General features: G+C 42.3%; 1 protein-coding gene across 1 annotated transcript in view; it reads right to left on the reverse strand.

Moving 5' to 3' along the window:
- The window catches only part of KIF13B (kinesin family member 13B), a 124,035-nt gene that overhangs the window by 72,303 nt on the left and 31,379 nt on the right, over positions 1-20,353 (reverse strand). The window contains exons 11-18 of the mRNA XM_029912478.1: positions 17,555-17,689; positions 13,173-13,303; positions 11,927-12,013; positions 9,714-9,904; positions 8,728-8,938; positions 6,687-6,849; positions 1,194-1,340; positions 239-388 (exon numbers count right to left, since the gene is read on the reverse strand). Of these exons, the coding sequence (XP_029768338.1) occupies positions 239-388; positions 1,194-1,340; positions 6,687-6,849; positions 8,728-8,938; positions 9,714-9,904; positions 11,927-12,013; positions 13,173-13,303; positions 17,555-17,689 (1,215 nt within the window). The remainder of the gene's footprint in view (positions 1-238; positions 389-1,193; positions 1,341-6,686; positions 6,850-8,727; positions 8,939-9,713; positions 9,905-11,926; positions 12,014-13,172; positions 13,304-17,554; positions 17,690-20,353) is intronic.

The raw sequence follows: 20,353 nt of genomic DNA on the forward strand, positions 1-20,353 counted from the left end.
GGAGCTTACACGACTTCATATCCATCATTATGAGGAGACTGGGATTTGTAGCTGCCCAAGTAACACACAGGTGCATCATTAAGATACCAGAGGGAGAAGGTAAAGGACTAGCCACTCGATCCTGAAATATCATTAGAAGCATGTGCCAGTGGCTGGGGATCACCTTTCGTACAATATTGAAAAGCCCTAATGACTTCCATTAAACAGCTAAAAAGAATGATGTATAGGAATGACAAACCTCTCCCTTCTGATTGATGATAGGGACAGCATATTGCAGCTTCACATCATAAAACAGGGACTCAAGAAAAACATTGGCCACTCCGATGAGACTATGGTTTTCTTGTTCATCATAGAATGGATCAGCTCGCTTGAAGTAAGACCTGGTTAACTTGAATCAAATTCAAAATAATGTAAAAACTAAGTTTATAATAGAATGTCATTTGCACAGCACGGATGAACTGGTGAGGTTTCACAGGTTTTTGTTCTCTTCCTCTAGAGCGTCTGACATAGGCAAGAAATGAAAATTGATCAGAGTGATCCGAACAACCATGGTAACTGTCAGGGCAAGTCTACAGTACAAATCTGCAGCTGTGCTGCTGTACCGCTTCTGGTGACGACACTCTAAGGGCGAGAGCTCTCCCATAGCTTAATAATTTCACCTCCACGAAAGGCGGTAGCTATGTGCCCACCGACATAGTGCTGTCTACACCGGCGCATAGGGTTGGTTTAACTCTCTCATTCAGGGGTGTGGATTAGTCACACCTCTGAGCAATGTAGTTATATCAAAGTAATTTTGTAGTGTAGACTACAGTAAGATAAATTTGGGGTCTATCTTCAGACAGGTTATATTAACCATTTTAAATTCACACCATTCAAAAGTTGACCAGGAGCACAATTCTTGTTCTCTCAACTTAGGTTCTCTCCTTGTAATCCTATTCCTTCTAGGATCCACTGTCAAACCACAAGTGGAAAGTAATATAAAAGTGATATGATACAGCAGGTTAATGAAATATTAAAGAACCTTCAGAGTCTCTGTTCAATACTAGAAATAAGCAAGGTTTCAAGGTAACTGGCATCTTTTTGCCAACCCTCCCCTCACCCAATAGTTTCCCATCCTATTTTTTTTAAAACGTAACAGGCACTTAATTTTATCACCACATTACTGGTCTCTCCTCTTCCCCATTCTTACTTACTGGGTCATCCTCCTCGCACGCCTGCCACTCTTGATAAAGTTCTCTCATATCTATCAGCCGGTTTTCCAATTTCTCCAGTGACCAGATCTGTTTGCCTTTCGCTTTCCTTCTCACTTGAATAGCAGGCTCACTGAGAACTGCACCTCGCTGCAGAAACAAAACCATTAGAGAAGGCGGCCTGAGTAAGGAATCCATGTCATGACAACTGGCACAAAGTTAAACAGAAAGTAACTTTTTGATTAAAAAACAACAACTCTTGTTTAAGCAGCCAAATTTGGAATAGTAGAATCCAAGTCCAACTGTCAACATAGCATGGCCATGTCCTATTAAACTGTCACATTTTATCCCAGTAACAATGGCAGAGATCTTCATAGATCCCTTCCAGTGTTGCAAGGATGAATATTTAAGCATTTCATAAAGAGCCTCAAATGAAAGAGGCTGTAAATTCAAAGTAAGATTATTTCCACCTACAGTGTCCAAACTCATGCAGTTGCTTAATCATTTCCTTCCTTTTATTTATTTCCTTATAACTTTTTATTAAGGCAAAATTACAATAAAATGTTTAACACAGAATGATAAAAATGTAGGGTTGAAAGGTCCCTTGAGAAGTCATTAAGTCCCGCCCCCTGTACTGAGGCAGGACCAAGCAAACCTACACCATCCCTAATAGGTGTTCTAACCCAGAGGTTCTCAAAATGAGGAGAGGACCCTGGGTGCATGAGAGAGAGAGAGAGAGAGAGAGAGAGAGAGAGAGAGAGAGAATGTGTGTGTAATGAGAGAGAAGCTTTAGGGGGGAAAAAAAACGAACAAAAAAACGTACTGCGCACATTTTACGCGCAGCAATGAATTGCTAGCAAAGCTGATTCCTCCAGACATATCAGGTCCTCAGATGGTCCTGTACATTTGACTCTAGATGGCACTGTGCATTTTGATGGATTTCCGTTAAACTTTCACAGCATTATACAAAGTCGTTGCCATCTGTACGTTAATCCGTTTGCTACGACGCGGTGTGCATATTTAATTGTAAGCACTGACTACAATCGCAGTTTTGCTTTTGCTCTTATTACAATGGATCGTTGGCTCTGTTTGAGTCAATGCCTGCCTTACTGTTTTTAATAGGTAGTGAGAGTTGCATGTTGATTTCTTTTTTAATGTATATGTACTTGTGTGGTGGGAGGGGGAGAGTAAACTACTACAGACACAAAGAAGTGGGGCGTGATCAAATACGTTTCAGAACCACTGTTCTAACCTGTTCTTAAAAACCTCCAATGACAGGGATTCCACAACCTCACTTGGAAGCCTATTCCAGAACTTAACTACCCTTATGGTTTGTAAGTTGTTTGTAATATCTAACCTATATCTCCCTTGTTGCAGATTAAGCCTATTACTTCTTGTCCTACCTTCAGGGGACATGAAAAACTGCTCATAGTTCTCTTTATATATCTGAAGACTTATCAGGTCCACCTCCTCCCACCATCTTCTTTTCTCAAGACTAAACATGACTTTTTTTTTTTTTTTAAACCTTTCCTCATAGGTTTTCTAAATCTTTTATCATTTTGGTTGCTCTCCTTTGGACTCTCTCTCCAACTTGTCCATATCTTTGTTAAAGTGTGGCACTCAAACTGGACACAGCACTCCAGCTGAGCCTTACCAGTGTCGAGCAGAGCAGGACAATTGCCTGCTGGATCTTACATACAACACTCCTGCTAATACAACCCAGAATTATATTAGCCTTTTTTGCAACTGCACCACACTGTTGACTCATATTCAATTTGTAACCCACTATAACCCCCCAATCCTTACCACATAGCCAGTTATTCCCCATTTTGTAGATGTGCATTTGATTTTTCCTTCTTAATTGAAAACTTTGCACTTGTCTTTATTGAATTTCATCTTGTTTCAGACCAATTCTTCAATTTGTGACAGTCATGTTCAATTCTAATCCTGTCCTCCAAAAGTGCTTGTAAACCCTCCCAGCTTGCAAATTTTATAAACATACTTTTTACATTATCCAAGCCATTGATGAAAATATTGACTAGTACTGGACCTAGGAATGGCTCCTGTGAGACCTCACTAGATAAACGCTCCCAGTTTGACAACACACCATTGATAAATAATCTGAGCACGGTCTTTCAGACAGTTGTGCTCCCGCCCTATAGAACTTCACCTAGACCATATTTCCCGAGTTAGCTTATGAGACTGGCACGTGGGACTGTGTCAAAAGCCTTACTCAAATCAAGGTATATCACGTCTGTTGCTTCCCCGCTATCCACTAGGCAAGTAACAATGTCAAAGAAGGAAATTAGGTTGGTTTGGCATGATTTGTTCTTGACAAATCCATGTTAGCTATTCTTTATAACACTATTATCCTTTAGGTGCTTACAAACTGTTTAATGATTTGTTAAGGTCCATGTATCAAAGTTAGACTGACTGGTTGATAATTTCCCAGGGTCCTCTTTGTTCCACTTTTCATAGATAGATATTACATTTGCCCTTCTCTAGTCCTCTGGGACCTCACTGTTCCATCCATTCTTGAAGATCGCTGCTAACAGTTCTGAGGTTGCTTCAGCTAGTTCCTTAAGTACCCTAGAATACATTTCACCAGGCACTGCCAACTTGACTACACCTAGCTTATCTAAATATTCTTTAACCTGTTCTTTCCCTGTTTTGGTTTATGTTCCTTCCCCCCTTGTTGTTAACATTACTTGGGTTGAGTATCTGGCCACCATTAACCTTTTTAGTGAAAACTGAAGCAAAATGCACATTAAACACCTCAGCCTTCTTGAGCATAGAATCATAGAATATCAGGGTTGGAAGGGACTTCAGGAGGTCATCTAGTCCAACCCCTGCTCAAAGCAGGACCAATCAGTTATTAGCTCAATCACTTATTAGCTCTCCTTCTCCACTAAGTAGGGAACCTACATTTTCATAGTCTTTCTCTTGCTCTTAATGTACTTATAAAGCCTCTTCTTATTGCCTTTTATGTCCCTTGCAACATGTAACTCAATTTGTGCCTTAGCCTCTCTTCTTTTGTTCCTACATTCTTGTGCTATTCTTTTGTAACATATCTACATTACTTATTCATTATTACATCTAAATAATTAGTGAGGATCAGGATATTGTTTTCTACTACATCGTACGTTCCTTATTCAGGATCAGGTTAGTATTCAAAGAACCTGGCTAAAGATTATGGCTTGCTGGCTGGGAAGGTGTCCTCCTCTGAGTTTGCTAAGAAGAGTAAGCACATTTTTCAATACCCATGCTCTTTTCGGTGCTTCTCTTGTGTATATGCTTGGTGTAAAAATTCTACCATTACAAGGACAGTCCATATTTTATTATACCACAGTTCCCTGGGAGGAGTGGTCACATTTTTCCAATAACGTGCAATACAAAGTTTAGCTGTTAACAATAAAAAAGAAATTAATGTTTCCTTTGTATTTTTAAGCCTATTGAAAGATTACCTTTATAGACAAAAAAACTCTAAGTATATAAGGCTGAGCTTTAAAGTGACTAATAAAAATTCCAAATGTAGGTTGAAACGTATCCTTTACTGGACTCTTGTTGTCCTAAATTCTTATGGTCTGGCCAATATCAGAGACGAATCGTGGTTCAGTGATTAAGACACTAGGCTTAAGACCTACTTCACAGGGACGTTGTGGTAAGTATGTTAAAGATTCTAAGTTGCTCAAATATTATGATGATGGGGGCTAGATCAGTACATAAGAGAGATATGTATATATTCTGTGATTCTATATGATTTACCCTACATAGAATAATAGTGATGGCAAGTATGAAATAGCAAAATATGAAGCAGCAAGAGGTACACCTCTACCCCGATATAACGCAGTCCTCGGGAGACAAAAAAATCTCACCACATTATAGGTGAGACCGCCCTATATCGAACTTGTTTTGGCCCTCCCTGTTCCTTGCTCCCTGACCGCCCCCTCCAGAGACTCCCGTCCCTAATCACCCCCAGGACCCTACCCCCTACCTAACCCTCCTGCTCCCTGTCCCCTGACTGCTCCGACCCCTATCCACACACACCACCCCCTGACAGGCACTCACCAGCAGTGGTGGGAAGTAGAGCAGCCCGGCCCCAGCCCGCTCCACTCCGCCACCTCCCAGCCGCGGCGCTCCGCTTCCCGCCGTCAGTGAGTGCGGGGAGGTTGGGGAAAGGATGCCCCCCGCACTCACCTGCAGTGGGAAGTGGAGTGACGCAGCCCCAGCCTGCTACACTTTCCTTGCCCCAGCCATGTCGCTTGGGGGGGGGGGGTTGGGGGGAATGGGGTGGCGCTGGGGAAAGGTCCTGCACTCACCTGTGGCGGGAAGCGGAGCGCCGTGGCTGGGAGCTGGCAGAGTGGAGCTGATTGGGGCTGGGCTGCTCCGCTTTCCGCCGCCGGTGAGTGCGGGGAGGTTGGGGAAAGGACACCCTCCACACTCACCTGCAGCAGGAAGCAGAGCGACGCGGCCCCAGCCCGCTCCACTCTGCCAGCTCCCAGCTGCGGTGCTCCGCTTCCCGCTGCAGGTGAGTGCGGGGAGGATGGAGAAAGGACGGCCCCCGTACTCACCTGCGGTAGGAAGCGGAGCGCAGCAGCTGGGAAGTGGCAGAATGGAGCGGGCTGGGACCGGGCTGCTCTGCTTCCACTGCTGCCGGTGAGTGCGGGGGGGATCCTTCCCCCAAACCCTCTCCCCCGAGTGACACGGCTGGGGCCGGAACGAGGGAAGCAGAGCGGGCTGCTCCCGGCCCCCCGCTAATCCCCGGGGCCACTCTGGGACTGCGGGGCCCCCAAAAGTGCCCCCCCACAGCTCCTGCCTCCCAGACCCTGGGGGGAGCCCCTGACTGCCCCCGAGACCCTCTGCCCCTTATCCAACCGCTCGGCCCTGGCCTGGCCCGGCACCCTTAACACACTGCTCAGAGCAGCATGTCAGAGCTTTACCACGTTGTATGCGAACCCGTGTAATATCGGGTCGCGTTATATCAGGGTAGAGGTGTATAAACTGAAATGTTAATGATAACTTTGGATTTCTTGGCTTTTGTCATCTTATGTGAAATGTAACCGCACAATAAAGCCCTTAATTAACAGCCACAAAAAAGAAATGTTACTTTTATGGCCATTATATCAGGTGATCACAAGGTAATGGGATTAACATGGAGGGACTCCCCTATAACTGGCAGTTGGGTCAAATGACCATGGTTAGCAGGCAAACTTAAGAGCATGTTTCATTGTTTTTAAAAATTGATCCTTGGTGTTTTTAAACTCTGGCAACACTGCTGTAGAAACTGATGTTAAACTTGCACCACATCACATTTCCATACTTTCATGTTATCAGATACAATAAACACGCCACATGCTCTTCCAACATCACCATTCGCAAGTGTGAACATGTTGGCAAATTATCTGGATCATTAGAGCCATTGGATCACAATGTGAAGTGCTCCACGAGGCAACCCTTTATTGAACAATGATTAAGCTCAGTGAGCTGCTGCCTCACCTTTCTGTTAGCATTAAGGCTTGAAGCTGGGATCTGCAGAGTGACCTTATACTCCGTGCTCTTGTCCAATTCCTCTGAGATGAAACGGGCTTCTCTCACATACAAATTAGCTTTAACAATTTGCTCTCTCAGCTTCCTCAGGCTGTGGTTCAACATTTCTTCTCTTTTAAAGGGGGGAAAAAACAAAAAGAGGACAATCAATAAATTGTTTTATTTAGTGAGGAAACTTAACTAGATTTGCAGTAGAACACAAAGGACCATGGGGCTGATCACTACCATGTAGGTAGGGTATTCATAGGAATCAATATCCAAAGAAACTGATTTTAAAATAGAAAGATTAGCTAAACACTAACTTGGTCCCTTTGAAAAAAAAGATATTTGAAATTTATATGAATTTAGTGAATACAAAAGTTGCCAGGCTGCCAAGTCTAGAGACCCAAAGGCCTCTCCCTGTATCCATAGAACAGGCAGCATCTGTGTGAGCTATTCCACACCTTTCCCACCCCAGAAGTGGAAAAACTGCGTTAAGATGAAAGGATAATTCAGTCTCCATGATCCAGTCAATATTTGTTCTCTGAGAAGAGTGCAACAAATTAGTGCCTACTGTGATACAGAAAACTCTTCACAGGGATATATGCTGACACCAAAGTCCTTCTACACAAGCCACCAAAATATTATGAGATGGTCACAACTGATCTGGGCTGGATTTGAACCTGTGACCTAGAGATGAAATGCTCCATCCTTCATTACAATACTTATTTTTTCAAAAAATGAGGTTTCTTTGGCAGTTTAAGTTAACAGTGGATTATTGGGTTTTTGGGTTGTGCCTGTGTGTGTGTTTTAATTACTACTACATTCAGTGTCTTCTGCCTCACCCTCTTCTTTAGGCAAAGCTCCTCTTTCACCATAAGGCTGCTGTTACTGTCAGAAACACGGTCAGTGATTCTGTTATGGCAGGAGGCCGAAGTCCTGAGAACCTTCACTGGAATTTTCTAGAAAGGGGCACGAGGATCCCTCTCATGGACCTAAAATGAATTACTAGAGCCAGCGACCAACTCTTGCAGGGACTGTGGGACAATCCTCCCTTCATCTAGTGCTATTCCACTCTCTATCCCAGGACTGCTCAGGTCAGATAGATTAACATGAGTGGAAGAAATGCAGTGGCTGTAAGGGTAGCTTTGCAGCCTCTGAAAGGAGTTGCTTTCAGGGTGGACGATCTTGGGATAACTGTTGCTATAGCAGGGATGGTCAAACCATGGCTCGCGAGCTGCATACGACTTTTTTACAGTTAAAGTGAAGCTCGCAGAGTTCCCCATGCTCCCCCCAATCTCCACCTACCAGACTGTGGGGGAGGAGCTCAGGGATTCTGCGAGAGCTCGGGACTTCAACCCCACAGGAAGTGCCTGTCGGGGCTCGGGGCTTCAGCTGCAAAGCCCCGAGCCCAGGCAGGCACCTTCAGCAGAGCAGAAGCCCTGATATCCCCCTCACCCAAGGGGCAGAAGCCTCTAGCCCCACCACCCCGCTGCAGGGTTGAAGCCCTGAGCCCCAGCTGCCATGACCCAGAACTCAAGCCCCAGCCCCAGCAGGTGTGGCTGGCTCTCAAATTTCTGAAGATTATCCTATGCAGCTCGGAGGGTCAATAAGTTTGGCCAACCCTGTGCTATAGTTTAGAGAGGAGTCCATAAACTTCCCCCAATCTCCTATTCTTCACTTAAAATTAAAATGGACGAGCCATTTGAGAATACACTGTAGATAGCATTCCCGCATAACTAGATAAGGTGACAAAATAGTTCTTTTCCACCTTTATTTTTGAGGACTTATTGGAACAAAATGCGTGGTCTGATAATCCTTACAGTGACATTTCCTCTTGGCTGATGGTATCCCCACAACATTGTTGCTTCTCTGCAGGGCTCTTCTTGGGAGCCAAGGACATGTGTTGTAGTCAAATGCATCTTAAATCTATAAGAGACTTCACTGGCATTAGAGGACCTCAAGCCTGACCACCACTGCTTGAGAAATGCTGTATGTTCTCATCACCCACCTCTCTTCTGCCCACTGGCGTAAGCGCTGCTGAGCACTGGGCGAGTGAGAGGAGAACTTGTCCATGCTGCGGAAGTGTTGTTTCTCTGGAGACAGCCGCCTTCGCAACTGCTCTAGTTCGTGCTCATACATTAATCTCTGCCGCTCCAGTGCGGATTGCTTCTCCTCTTCGTACTGCTGTTCCACGCTCTGCAAGATTGACTGCATCGGGTCTAAACAGGTGTTGAAAATAAAGAAGCTAGTAGTGAAGTGTTTGGACACTCACTGTGTGCAGAGCTATTAGAGGGAAGCAGTGATCCAGTGAACAGGGCACAGAGCTTGGGACTAAGGGGACCTGGATTGTATTCCTGGCTCTGCCATGAATTTATCACATGATTTTGAACAAGTTACCACTTTTCTATGGCTCATTCCTCATCTATAAAATAGAGATACTGCTAGTTTTCCGCCTTTGTAAAGCTCTAAGATCAATGGATGAAGTGTACTCTAAAGATTAAAAATAACTAAAAGAGTTGGACTATTATATTTTGTCAAAGTATAATAAACCAAGTGTTTTGTTCTATGCTTTAGCATTAGAAATCAGAGAGGGATAGGTAGGTGACCTAATGGAAGTTAGAGATGGACAAGGTCAGGTTGAATCAATTCCCCTCACCTTTGCAAAATGGGACACCTTTGGCAGCTGTATAAGGCTACTGAAACCAAAAAACTTGACTTCAAAGTCAATTGCAGGATCAGAGAGTACACAGCTCTGCTCAAATACCTCAATGCTAGACCATGATATCCCCAATGTTCTAGTTCTGGGTCTTGCCTGAACAGAAACTCTGAATTCTAACAAGTTTTGTAGTTTTTTTCCCTTCAAGGGCAAAGTGACTAAGAGAAGAAAGTGTATTCAGTAGGAAACTATAAAGGAAAATGATTCCTGGGTTACAAGGTACTCAGGATGTAATCCTATTCCCTGCTTGTATTCTTAATATATCTGCTGCCTCTTACCATTGCCACTGAGTGCCTTCATGATAACTTCCATTTGGGCATATTCATAGCTGAAGTTCATTTCACTGGACACTTCACTGGAATTGTCTCCATCTATATCTAGCTGCTCGACACTGTTGCTGCACCCCAAGGAGTTTTCTTGCTCTTCATCCTCATGCTCTAATTTCTTTTTCTTTTTTGGCAAATTCAATCTTTGAAAAAAGAAGGGGGAAAAAAGCAATGTCTAACAAACAAACAATTTTTATCCCCTGCCTCTGTAATAAAACTGTTGCTTTTAGAAGATTCTTAAAACAAAGGCGAGTCCCCACAAACCACAGATTTTCCTTTTAAAATATTGTGTGGATGAAGACAGTGCCTTCCGCAGTAGAGTCAAAATAAAGGTTCCAAAGCACCCTAACCGGGACCACTACATCACACTGGAAGTGCAACAGCCCTTCTCTCCTCTCCTTCAGATACAGCCATTTATACCAGATGGACACCTATCTATTCATAGATTCTAAAGCCAGAAGCGACCATTGTGATCATCTAGGTTGACCTCCTGTATAACACAGACCAGAGAATCTACCCAAAATAAATCCGGGAGTGTATCTTTTAAAAAAACATCCATGTTACACCTTTCTCTGCTAGACTGATGAGCCCATTATTAAATATTTGTTCCCTGTGTAAATACTTAAAGGCCTGGTCTACACTGGGGGGTGAGTGGGATAGATCTAAGTTACGCAACTTCAGCTACGTGAATAACATAGCTGAAGTTGACGAACTTAGACCTACTCACTGCAGCGTCTTCACTGCGGTGAGTCGACTGCTGCCACTCCCCCGTCGACTCTGCCTGCGCCTCTCGTGGCGGAGGAGTATAGGAGTCGATGGGAGAGCGCTTGGGGGTCGATTTATCGGGTCTAGACTAGATGCGATAAATCGACCCCCACTGGATCGATCGCTGCCCGCTGATCCAGCGGGTAGTGTAGACATACCTATAGACTAATCAAGTCACTCCTTAACCTTGTCTTTCTTAGCTAAATAGACTGACCTCCTTGAGTCTATAACTATATAAGGCACGTTTTTCTAATCCTTTAATTATTCTCATGGGTCTTCTCTGAACCCTCTTCAATTTATTAACATCCTTCTTGAAGTGTGGGCACCAGAACTGGACACAGGATTCCAGCAGCGGTTGCACCAGTGCCATATATAGAAGTAATATAATCTCTCTACTCCTGCTCAAGATTTCCTTGTTTATGTTTCCAGGATCACATTAGCTCTTTTGGCCACAGCGTCATACTGGGAGCCTGTGTTCATCTAATAATCCACTGATTATCTATGGCCCTAGGCACCTCTGACAGCATTTAAAAATACAGATATAATTTACAACCCCATCAATTTCATCAACCCTCCCACACATTCACCAACAAACTGTCTGGTGACACTTATCTCCCTCTTCTTCCCCTTTCACAAGCCTCCCCCTTTCCAAAAGGGAAGGAGAATAATTAGGTTTTACAGCATGCCCTACAGGTCAAAAGAGTTGGGCCATTTTAGACCAAGAGTGGGGAGCGAGTTACAAAGCTGAGAGGCCCTTCCCAGAGAACACCTGCCAGCAATCATCACTTTTCTTTTTTTTAAACAGAGGGAACTCCATTCTGAGGGTCTCCAATGACCGGAACTGCAGCAGTATGCCACAGAGTATGGTGGTCTTTTGGGTAAGTACGTCCCATGTCACTTAGGAAATTATAAGTCCAAGTCAATCACTTTAAACTCCATCCAGAAACCAAGAGGCAGACACTGCAGATCAGCGTAATATGCTCACAGTGAGACATACTATTTACCAAGGATGCTTGAGAATTCCACACCAACTTCAGCTTTCAGAAAAATGTAAACTGTAGCCCCAAATACAGTGCACTGTAGTAATCTAATCTGGAGAGGACAAAGGTGCTAATGATGGTAGCATCGTCCACATCAAAATGGGCCACAACCTCCTGGAAATACATAAATTAAAATCCTCCTCATCACATTACAACCCAGCCAAGACTGTGCATAGCAGCTATGAAACTGGTCATTCGAAAACATCCTCTAGCCAGCATTGCCTCTACAAACCCATAGAATGGGCAGCATGTGGTCCATCTGCATCTTGAGAGCTCGGATAGAGGCCCATCATTATTCTTTGTGCTCAAAGCTAAAGCAAAACTGGCTCAAGATCATAACTGGATTAAGACCTTTTATACCTGAAGAAGTGGTTGTTTCCCCACAGTATTCTGTCTCCATGGTGTAGCAGGGTAGGACCCACAACAGCAGAACCATTTACAAATGTTCTGTGAGGAGAAGAAGAAGAAAAGCTAATACACATACATCCAGATAGGTTTTATTTTTTGTGGGAGGGGGGAGAATAGTTTGTTTCATTCTCCCAATTAGTTTGGGGGAGAATAGTTTGTTTCATTCTCCCAATTAGTTTGGGGGAGGAAAGCAGGTTTGAGGATTACAAATTAATAAGCAAGCATGTCTCCTGTAACTTGGCACTGTTTCACCAATCCCTGAGCTGATTTAAACTCTCGTTTAAGCTCCATAATATTTAGTATTTTTTTTTAAACACAGACTGTACTTGAAGAGCATAATTGAAAAAAACCTATTGGGCCTAAAAAAAGTGTATGGCTTTGAATATAGCCTATTGGAAGCAATATAGCCTATTACAGCTATTTTTACACTGTTTAGAAATACAGGGAGAATAAACATACACCATGTAAAGAAAATGTTGGCAATCTTGGCTATATGCAGGTTTACTGGAGACATCATCAACTCCAGTGTTATGGTTCATACTGGCAAAAACTATACTTTTATACTGTTGATTTCTAAAATAGACCAAGCTCCTACGCCTGCACATACAGAACCTTGATGAAGTACACGAATTTCATGCCCATTACGTGTTCATCACCAAATTACATGGAACATTAAGCTTTTGTTAGAGACCCCAAAGGTACATGGCATTTTGTGGTTTGTTGGAACGTAGCATTTACTTTCCAAGTACCGTTACTTAATCGCATAACATAGCAAGTGCTTCAATAAAATTTCACATATGAACAGTGTTTATAGAAGATTAGTTTAAATCTTGACACTCACAGCTAAATTTAGACAAGTGCAAATAAGTTAGCACGTGTTTGCTGAAACTATAATTTACTTTTGTCTCATCATTAAGAAAAAAGAGACACATACCCCAGATATTCTGTTTGAAATCTAATCCAAAAAGACCCAGAACTGGAAGAGCAAGGATACTATCTATTAGCAATGAGATGCACTGACAGAGCTGTTCATGGGGAACACAGCAAGCTAATTATTAAAATCTAAACAGAAGCCAAGTAGCATTTTATCTTGAGATTAAGGGAAAAAGCTTATTTAGAAATCATCTTCATGCACCATTCACCCTATTTACTAAAATTAAAGTTATGGAACTGACTTTACAATATTTTGTAACATTACCTAGTATTTTTCTGAGGTGTTAGCATAACCTGTCCTTCTGAGGTTATTTCTATAATACAATGTTCAGGAAGAATTCCCATCCCACATAACTGGATATCTTGGGAGTCATCTGACCCTATTAATGTGTGCTCCTGTGGAAGAATCAAATTCAGATGTTAGCAACCGGTAGCAGAAATTTCCCTCTGATTACTCTACAGTGCGTGCACACCTCACACTCTTACATCCTACCTTTTGGACATGCCCATTCCCTTAATTACTGAAGTTTTGAAAGCTACTTAGTAATTTTTTAAAAAGGGGAAGGAGACATTATAACTAGAAACAATCAGAGAAATGGAATTGAACTGGATTTATAAGTGACATGAATAACAACAAATTTTAGATTGAACTAGACCTTCATGTCAAAGAGTGAAAAAGGCCCATACTTCGGAATCCTTTTGCGACTGAGAAGTGCTATGCTGAGCTACATCTACACTACACTACACACCAGCAGCAGCGTGTAGCTACATGCCGCAGTGGAAAGCAAGCTGCATCCACACTTCAGTGTGTAGCTACAGTTGCCCAGGAAAGGCTCTGGCAGCGGAGAGGCAGACAGGAATGGCTCAGCCTTTCCCTGCTGCCACCACCTCCCTCCCCCGCCAGAGTTTTTTCCTGCAGCAGGGAAAGGCTCCAGCAACAGGGAGCTGGGAGAGCCCTGCCCCGCTACCAGAGTCTTCCCCTACTTACTTACGTACCCCCACCCTTCAGATGTTTCTTTACTTGCCTAAGCCATGCCTCACCAGCTACAATGTTATTTATATCCCTGCTACACAGGGCAGCTACACAGGTGTGTACTCTACACTGCATGCTTCTTTTGGCAGCACGTAGACGTACCTTCAATGTAAAGAAGTGACAGTAGCAATGGTAAGAGGCTAACAAGGAACTACTAGTTAAGAACAGATAATGGTAGCATACAGACCACTTATAGTATGCCGCAAGTTGTATGTGGCACTAGTCTACATGTAGAATACCCAGAACAATTGGGCACAACTTCTCTTTACACCCTAGAATAGAGCTCTCCATCAACCATAGACTCATAGACTTTAAGGTCAGAAGGGACCATTATGATCATCTAGTCTGACCTCCTGCACAACGCAGGCCACAGAATCTCACCCAACCACTCCTGTAACAAACCCCTAACCTATGCCTGAGTTATTGAAGTCCTCAAATCGTGGTTTAAAGACCTCAAGGTGCAGAGAATCCTCCAGCAAGTGACCCGTGCCCCACACTGCAGAGGAAGGCTAAAAACCTCCAGGGCCTCTGCCAATCTGTCCTGGAGGAAAATTCCTTCCCGACCCCAAATATGGCAATCAGTTAAACCCTGAGCATGTGAGCAAGACTCACCAGCCAGCACCCAGGAAAGAATTCTCTGTAGTAACTCAGATCCCACCCCATCTAACATCCCATCACAGACCATTGGGCATATTTACCTGCTAATAATCAAAGATCAATTAATTGCCAAAATTAGGCTATCCCATCATCCCATCCCCTCCATAAACTTATCAAGCTTAGTCTTGAAGCCAGATAGGTCTTTTGCCCCCACTACTCCCCTTAGAAGGCTGTTCCAGAACTTCACTCCTCTGATGGTTAGAAACCTTCGTCTAATTTCAAGTCTAAACTTCCTAATGTCCCGTTTATATCCATTTGTTCTTGTGTCCACATGGGTACTAAGCTTAAATAATTCCTCTCCCTCCCTGATATTTATCCCTCTGATATATTTATAAAGAGCAATCATATCTCCCCTCAGCCTTCTTTTGGTTAAGCTAAACAAGCGAAGCTCTTTGAGTCTCCTTTCATAAAACAGGTTTTCCATTCCTCGGATCATCCTAGTAGCCCTTTTCTGTACCTGTTCCAGTTTGAATTCATCCTTCTTAAACATGGGAGACCAGAACTGCACACAATATTCCAGATGAGGTCTCACCAGTGCCTTGTATAACGGTACTAACACCTCCTTATCTTTACTGGAAATACCTCGCCTGATGCATCCCAAGACCGCATTAGCTTTTTTAACGGCCATATCACATTGGTGGCTCATAGTCATCCTGTGATCAACCAATACTCCGAGATCCTTCTCCTCCTTTGTTACTTCCAACTGATGTGTCCCCAATTTATAACCAAAATTCTTGTTATTAATCCCTAAATGCATGACCTTGCACTTTTCACTATTAAATTTCATCCTATTACTATTACTCCAGTTTACAAGGTCATCCAGATCTTCCTGTATGATATCCCGGTCCTTCTCTGTATTAGCAATACCTCCCAGCTTTGTGTCATCCGCAAACTTTATTAGCACATTTCCACTTTTTGTGCCAAGGTCAGTAATAAAAAGATTAAATAAGATTGGTCCCAAAACCGATCCCTGAGGAACTCCACTAGTAACCTCCTTCTAGCCTGACAGTTCACCTTTCAGTATGACCCGTTGTAGTCTCCCCTTTAACCAGGTCCTTATCCACCTTTCAATTTTCATATTGATCCCTATCTTTTCCAATTTAGCTAATAATTCCCCAACCAAAGGGAGCTCTAGACCAGTGATTCTTAAACTTTTGTATTAGTGACCCCTTTCACATAGCAAGCCTCTGAGTGTGACCCCCCCCCCTTATAAATTAAAAACACTTTTTTATATATTTAACACCATTATAAATGCTGGGGGAAAGCGGGGTTTGGGGTGGAGGCTGACAGCTCGCGACCCGCCACATAACCTAACGATCTTCTGAGGGGGTCTCGACCCCCAGTTTGAGAACCCCTGCTCTAGACTGCTACCCAGCTCTTGCAGAGCTCAGATAGCTCAACACAAAAGAGGTCGAAGATGACTGCTAGACTGACAAAAGGGAGCTGGCTCTGAGATTTGGTGGATCCAAATTCTGATCATCTTCAGGAAATTCTGCAAAAACTTTCCTCTTTGAAAAAGCCTTTTCTCCACAAGAATGACACAAAACTGAAACCCCATTCTACTCAGAAATCTGAAATCACCCAAAAAGAAAGTCTGAAACAAATCAATCTGAAATAAAAAAATCTAAAAAATAATCCAAACACAAACCCTAGCCCAGGCTGAGATTTTTACCCCAAAATGGGAGGAGTCGAGCATGACATGGCTTCTAAATTTGATTTTTAGTGACTATAACAGTAATGAGAAGCAAAATACAACTCTAAGATCGATAGCTCTGGTTCTATCTGAAAGGGAATTGCAAGAACATTGAGTATTATTTTTACTAGTTTCCCCATCCTACACCACATGACTATGAGTGCATTTTGCACATGGACTGAGGTCATCCTTCTGAATGTGCTTTGTCATTAATGTATTCTTGTTATGTATTCACATTAAGCAACAAAGAAATCACCACAGTCTCAATAGCTGTCAGAGTTGAGGCTGACTTAGTCGTATGAATCAGAATCCAGACTCCTACATACAAGATGCCTGGAAATGCTTTGACTCCTCTCCAAAAATCCTGAATCATCTCTTTTGTTGTTTATTAATGGTTATAAGGGGCAGTGATGAATAAGGGTTTTTTCTTTTGTTTTAATTCTTTGGGTAGCGGTTTGCTCTGTGATATACAATGACTGATCTAAAAAGAAGATAACATACATCTCCTAAGAGAGGCGGCACAAAACCACTTTTAGCCAAATGCTAATCATGTGACTGCCTCAAGACAAATTACCGTATTCCACTTCAGTGGGAGGGAAATCATTAACAACCAACAATGTGAGAACTTTGGCACTTGAACTTAATATTAAATTGCTGAAAAGTGACTTAAAACTGCAGCATAGATTCCATTTGTCACTCTGCCTCCAGATCAAACCTGCTCAATTTACAAACTAGCCCAGAATCCAAGACTTAAACTGGGTTCATTCTTTTGCACCCATCACCAATAATATGGAATTCTACAATCAGAAGTTGCACCTCAACAGAACCCAGCTCTCTCCCCAGAGCCATATTGATTCTGCAGTGATAACAGAAGTAAAAACTCATTTTAGAAGTCAGTATATATAACTGTGAACATACATGGAGAAGCAAATTGATTTAGTAAGATGCCCCCATTTTTGCATAATCACTTTTCTGAGTAAAGCTACACAAAGAGAGCTGTAAAGGCCAGACAACTGCTTGTAAAAGGGAAAATTTCTAAGGATACAAAATACTACTAAGACACATTTACACTGCTTTCTGGCTCTCTGTAACAGTAAAGATGACCTGCAATTAAAAACAAGCTGTATTTGTGCCATTTTTGCTAACCAATGGACACTAAACAACGCCTCTGAAGTCTGTTTCTCATAAGGAACTCTCTACCCATATGCATTTTCACAGGGTTAAATGATCCACTTAAACATGTTGAAACAAAGTGTTATTTCACCTTTAAGTAGTAGACCAGAAGTTCATTGAGAGCAGGATCTGCATTCAAATTAACGAGGAAGCACTTGTTATCCCCAACTTTGATTCCAGAAGACTGAAGAGATATGCCAAGACTTTCCAGTTGTTTCTGCCGCTCCTGTAAGAGAAACCTCCAAAATATTAATGTTTAAGATGTTTAAGAAACAGATATATTACAGTACACATTACTACCTGCTAAGAAATCAAACCAACATAATAGGCAGCAATTTATTAGATTAAACAAGGTATCCAGGAAACTAATTTTGATGGGCCTCTTGCCACTGCATGTTGGAACCCTATAGTCTCAGAGAGTTACATCTTGTTAGCGAAAGACGAGTATAGTTGTGAGGATCACACTGTAGATCTGCTTGGGCTTCAATATAGGCTCCTTGAAATAGTGAAACAGCAACACAAAGCCATCTCTACAGCCTTTTGTTTCCCATTCTTAGCTAGGAGGCAACAAATTCAGCCAAATCCTTGCCAAGTCAAACTCTGTTCATCTTTGTCCCATAGAAACTGAACACCAACAAATTTGAAATTCTATTTAAGTAATGCAGGAAAGATTTCCTGCTAAACAAAAACAGTAGAATTTAAGATGGTATATTATTCTCATCAATGGACTTCTTAGAGTGCAACAACAAAGCAGTACTTTATTAAAAGTGTACATCTTTTACAGGGAAATGTTAAAAGTTTTTCTCCCAGTATTCCACTCTTCACCCAAACATTTTTGACTTTGTAGTGGATATATATCTTTCTATCTTGCCATTCTTTCCTAAAAGAATGGCCACAGTTTGGTTAATAATACTACCTAGCTCAGAAATTAAACAGAAAACTGAGGATCGGGTGAGGGTCCATCATCTACTAAAGCTAGGATTGCAAAGGAGAGAATTCCCCACCACCGTAATACAAGGAATTTCCCAGAGTTGTCTCACAATGCTCATAAGAACATAAGTACCGACATACTGGGTCAAACCAAAGGTCCATCTAGCCCAGTATCCTGTCTTCCAACAATGGCCAATGCCAGGTGCCCCAGAGGGAATGAACAGAACAGCTAATTATCAAGTGATCCATCCCCTGTCGCCCATTCCCAGCTTCTGGCAAACAGAGGCTAGGGACACCATCCCTACCCATCCTGGCTAATAGACATTGATGGACCTATCCTCCGTGAACTTATCTAGTTATTTTTAGAACTCTGTTATAGTCTTGCCTCATGTGAGCAAAAGAAGTAATCCCCCTACCCTTTTTTTTTTTAAGCAGAGGGGCAATTGAGAAATAGAAGGGTTAAGTAACTTTCACAAGAAGTCCACGGCAGAACCATGATTAAAATCGCTATTTCCTCACTCAGTTCCAGTCTATAAACTCAAGGCTGTTGTTCTCTATAACCTATTGGTAGACACAGGACCCACAGGACAAAGAAAGAGTTGATTCCTGGTCTGAATCATGCAAGATTTTCTTTAAAAATATATGAGAGCCAGAGTTTCTGTATTATGCAAAAAATTTAAGTGCATAGGCCCAGGGAAAAAATTAAACTAAAATCTTCAATAGTATAGCAAACAATCATAGAATCATAGGACCAGAAGGGACCTCATGAAGTCAGCTAGTCTAGTCCCCAGCACTCATGGCTGGAGTAAGTATTATCTAGACCATCCCTGTCAGGTGATTGTCTAACCAGCTCTTAAAAATCTCTAATGACTGAGATTCCACAACCTCCTTAGGCAATTTACTCCGGTGCTTAATTACCCTGACAGTTAGGAAGTTTTTCTTAATGTCCAGCCTAAACCGCTCTTGCTGCAATTTAAGCCCATTGCTTCTTGTCCATTCCTCAGAGGTTAAGGAGGACAATTTTTCTCCCTCCTCCTTGTAACAACCTTTTATGTACTTGAAAACTGTTATGTCCCCTCTCAGTCTTTTCTTCTCCAGACTAAACAAACCCAATTTTTTCAATCTTCCCTCACAGGTCATGTTTTCTACACCTTTAATAATTTTTGTTGCTCTTCTCTGGACTTTCTCCAATTTGGCCTCATCTTTCCTGAAATGTGGCACCCAGAACTGAACATAATACTCCAGCTGAGGCCTAATCAGTGCAGAAGAATTACGTCTTGTGTCCTGCTTACAATACTCCTGCTAATACATCCCAGAATGATTTTTTTTTTGCAACAGTGTTAAGCTAAATATGAGTCAACAGTGTATGACCCACTATGAGCCCCAGATCCCTTTCCACAGTACTCCTTCCTAGTCAGTCATTTCCATTTTGTAGGTGTGCAACTGATTGTTCCTTCTTAAGGAATACTTTGTCCTTGTTAAATTTCATCCTATTTACTTCAGACCATTACTCCAGTTTGTCCAGATCATTTTGAATATTAATCCTATTCTCCAAAGCACTTGCAACCAAACCCAGGTTGGTATCTTCCGCAAACTTTATACATGTACTTTCTGTGCTATTTTCTACATCATTGATGAAGCTATTGAACAGAACCGGATTCAGAACTGATTCCGGAGGACCCCACTTGATATGCCCTTCCAGCTTGATTGTGAACCACTGATAACTACTCTCCTGGGAATGGTTTTCCAACTAGTTATGCACTCACCTTGTAGTAGCTCCATCTAGATTGCATTTACCTAGTTTGTTTATGAGAAGTCATGTGAGACAGTATCAAAAGCCTTGCTAAAGTCAAGATATACCTCATCTACCACTTCCCTGCTATCCACAAAGCTTGTTACCCTGTCAAAGAAAGATATTATGTTGGTTTGACACAATTTGTTCTTGACAAATCCATGCTGA

Source organism: Terrapene carolina, unplaced genomic scaffold (assembly GCF_002925995.2).
Source record: "Terrapene carolina triunguis isolate 2854851 unplaced genomic scaffold, T_m_triunguis-2.0 Scaffold228, whole genome shotgun sequence".
Lineage (NCBI taxonomy): Eukaryota > Metazoa > Chordata > Testudines > Emydidae > Terrapene > Terrapene triunguis.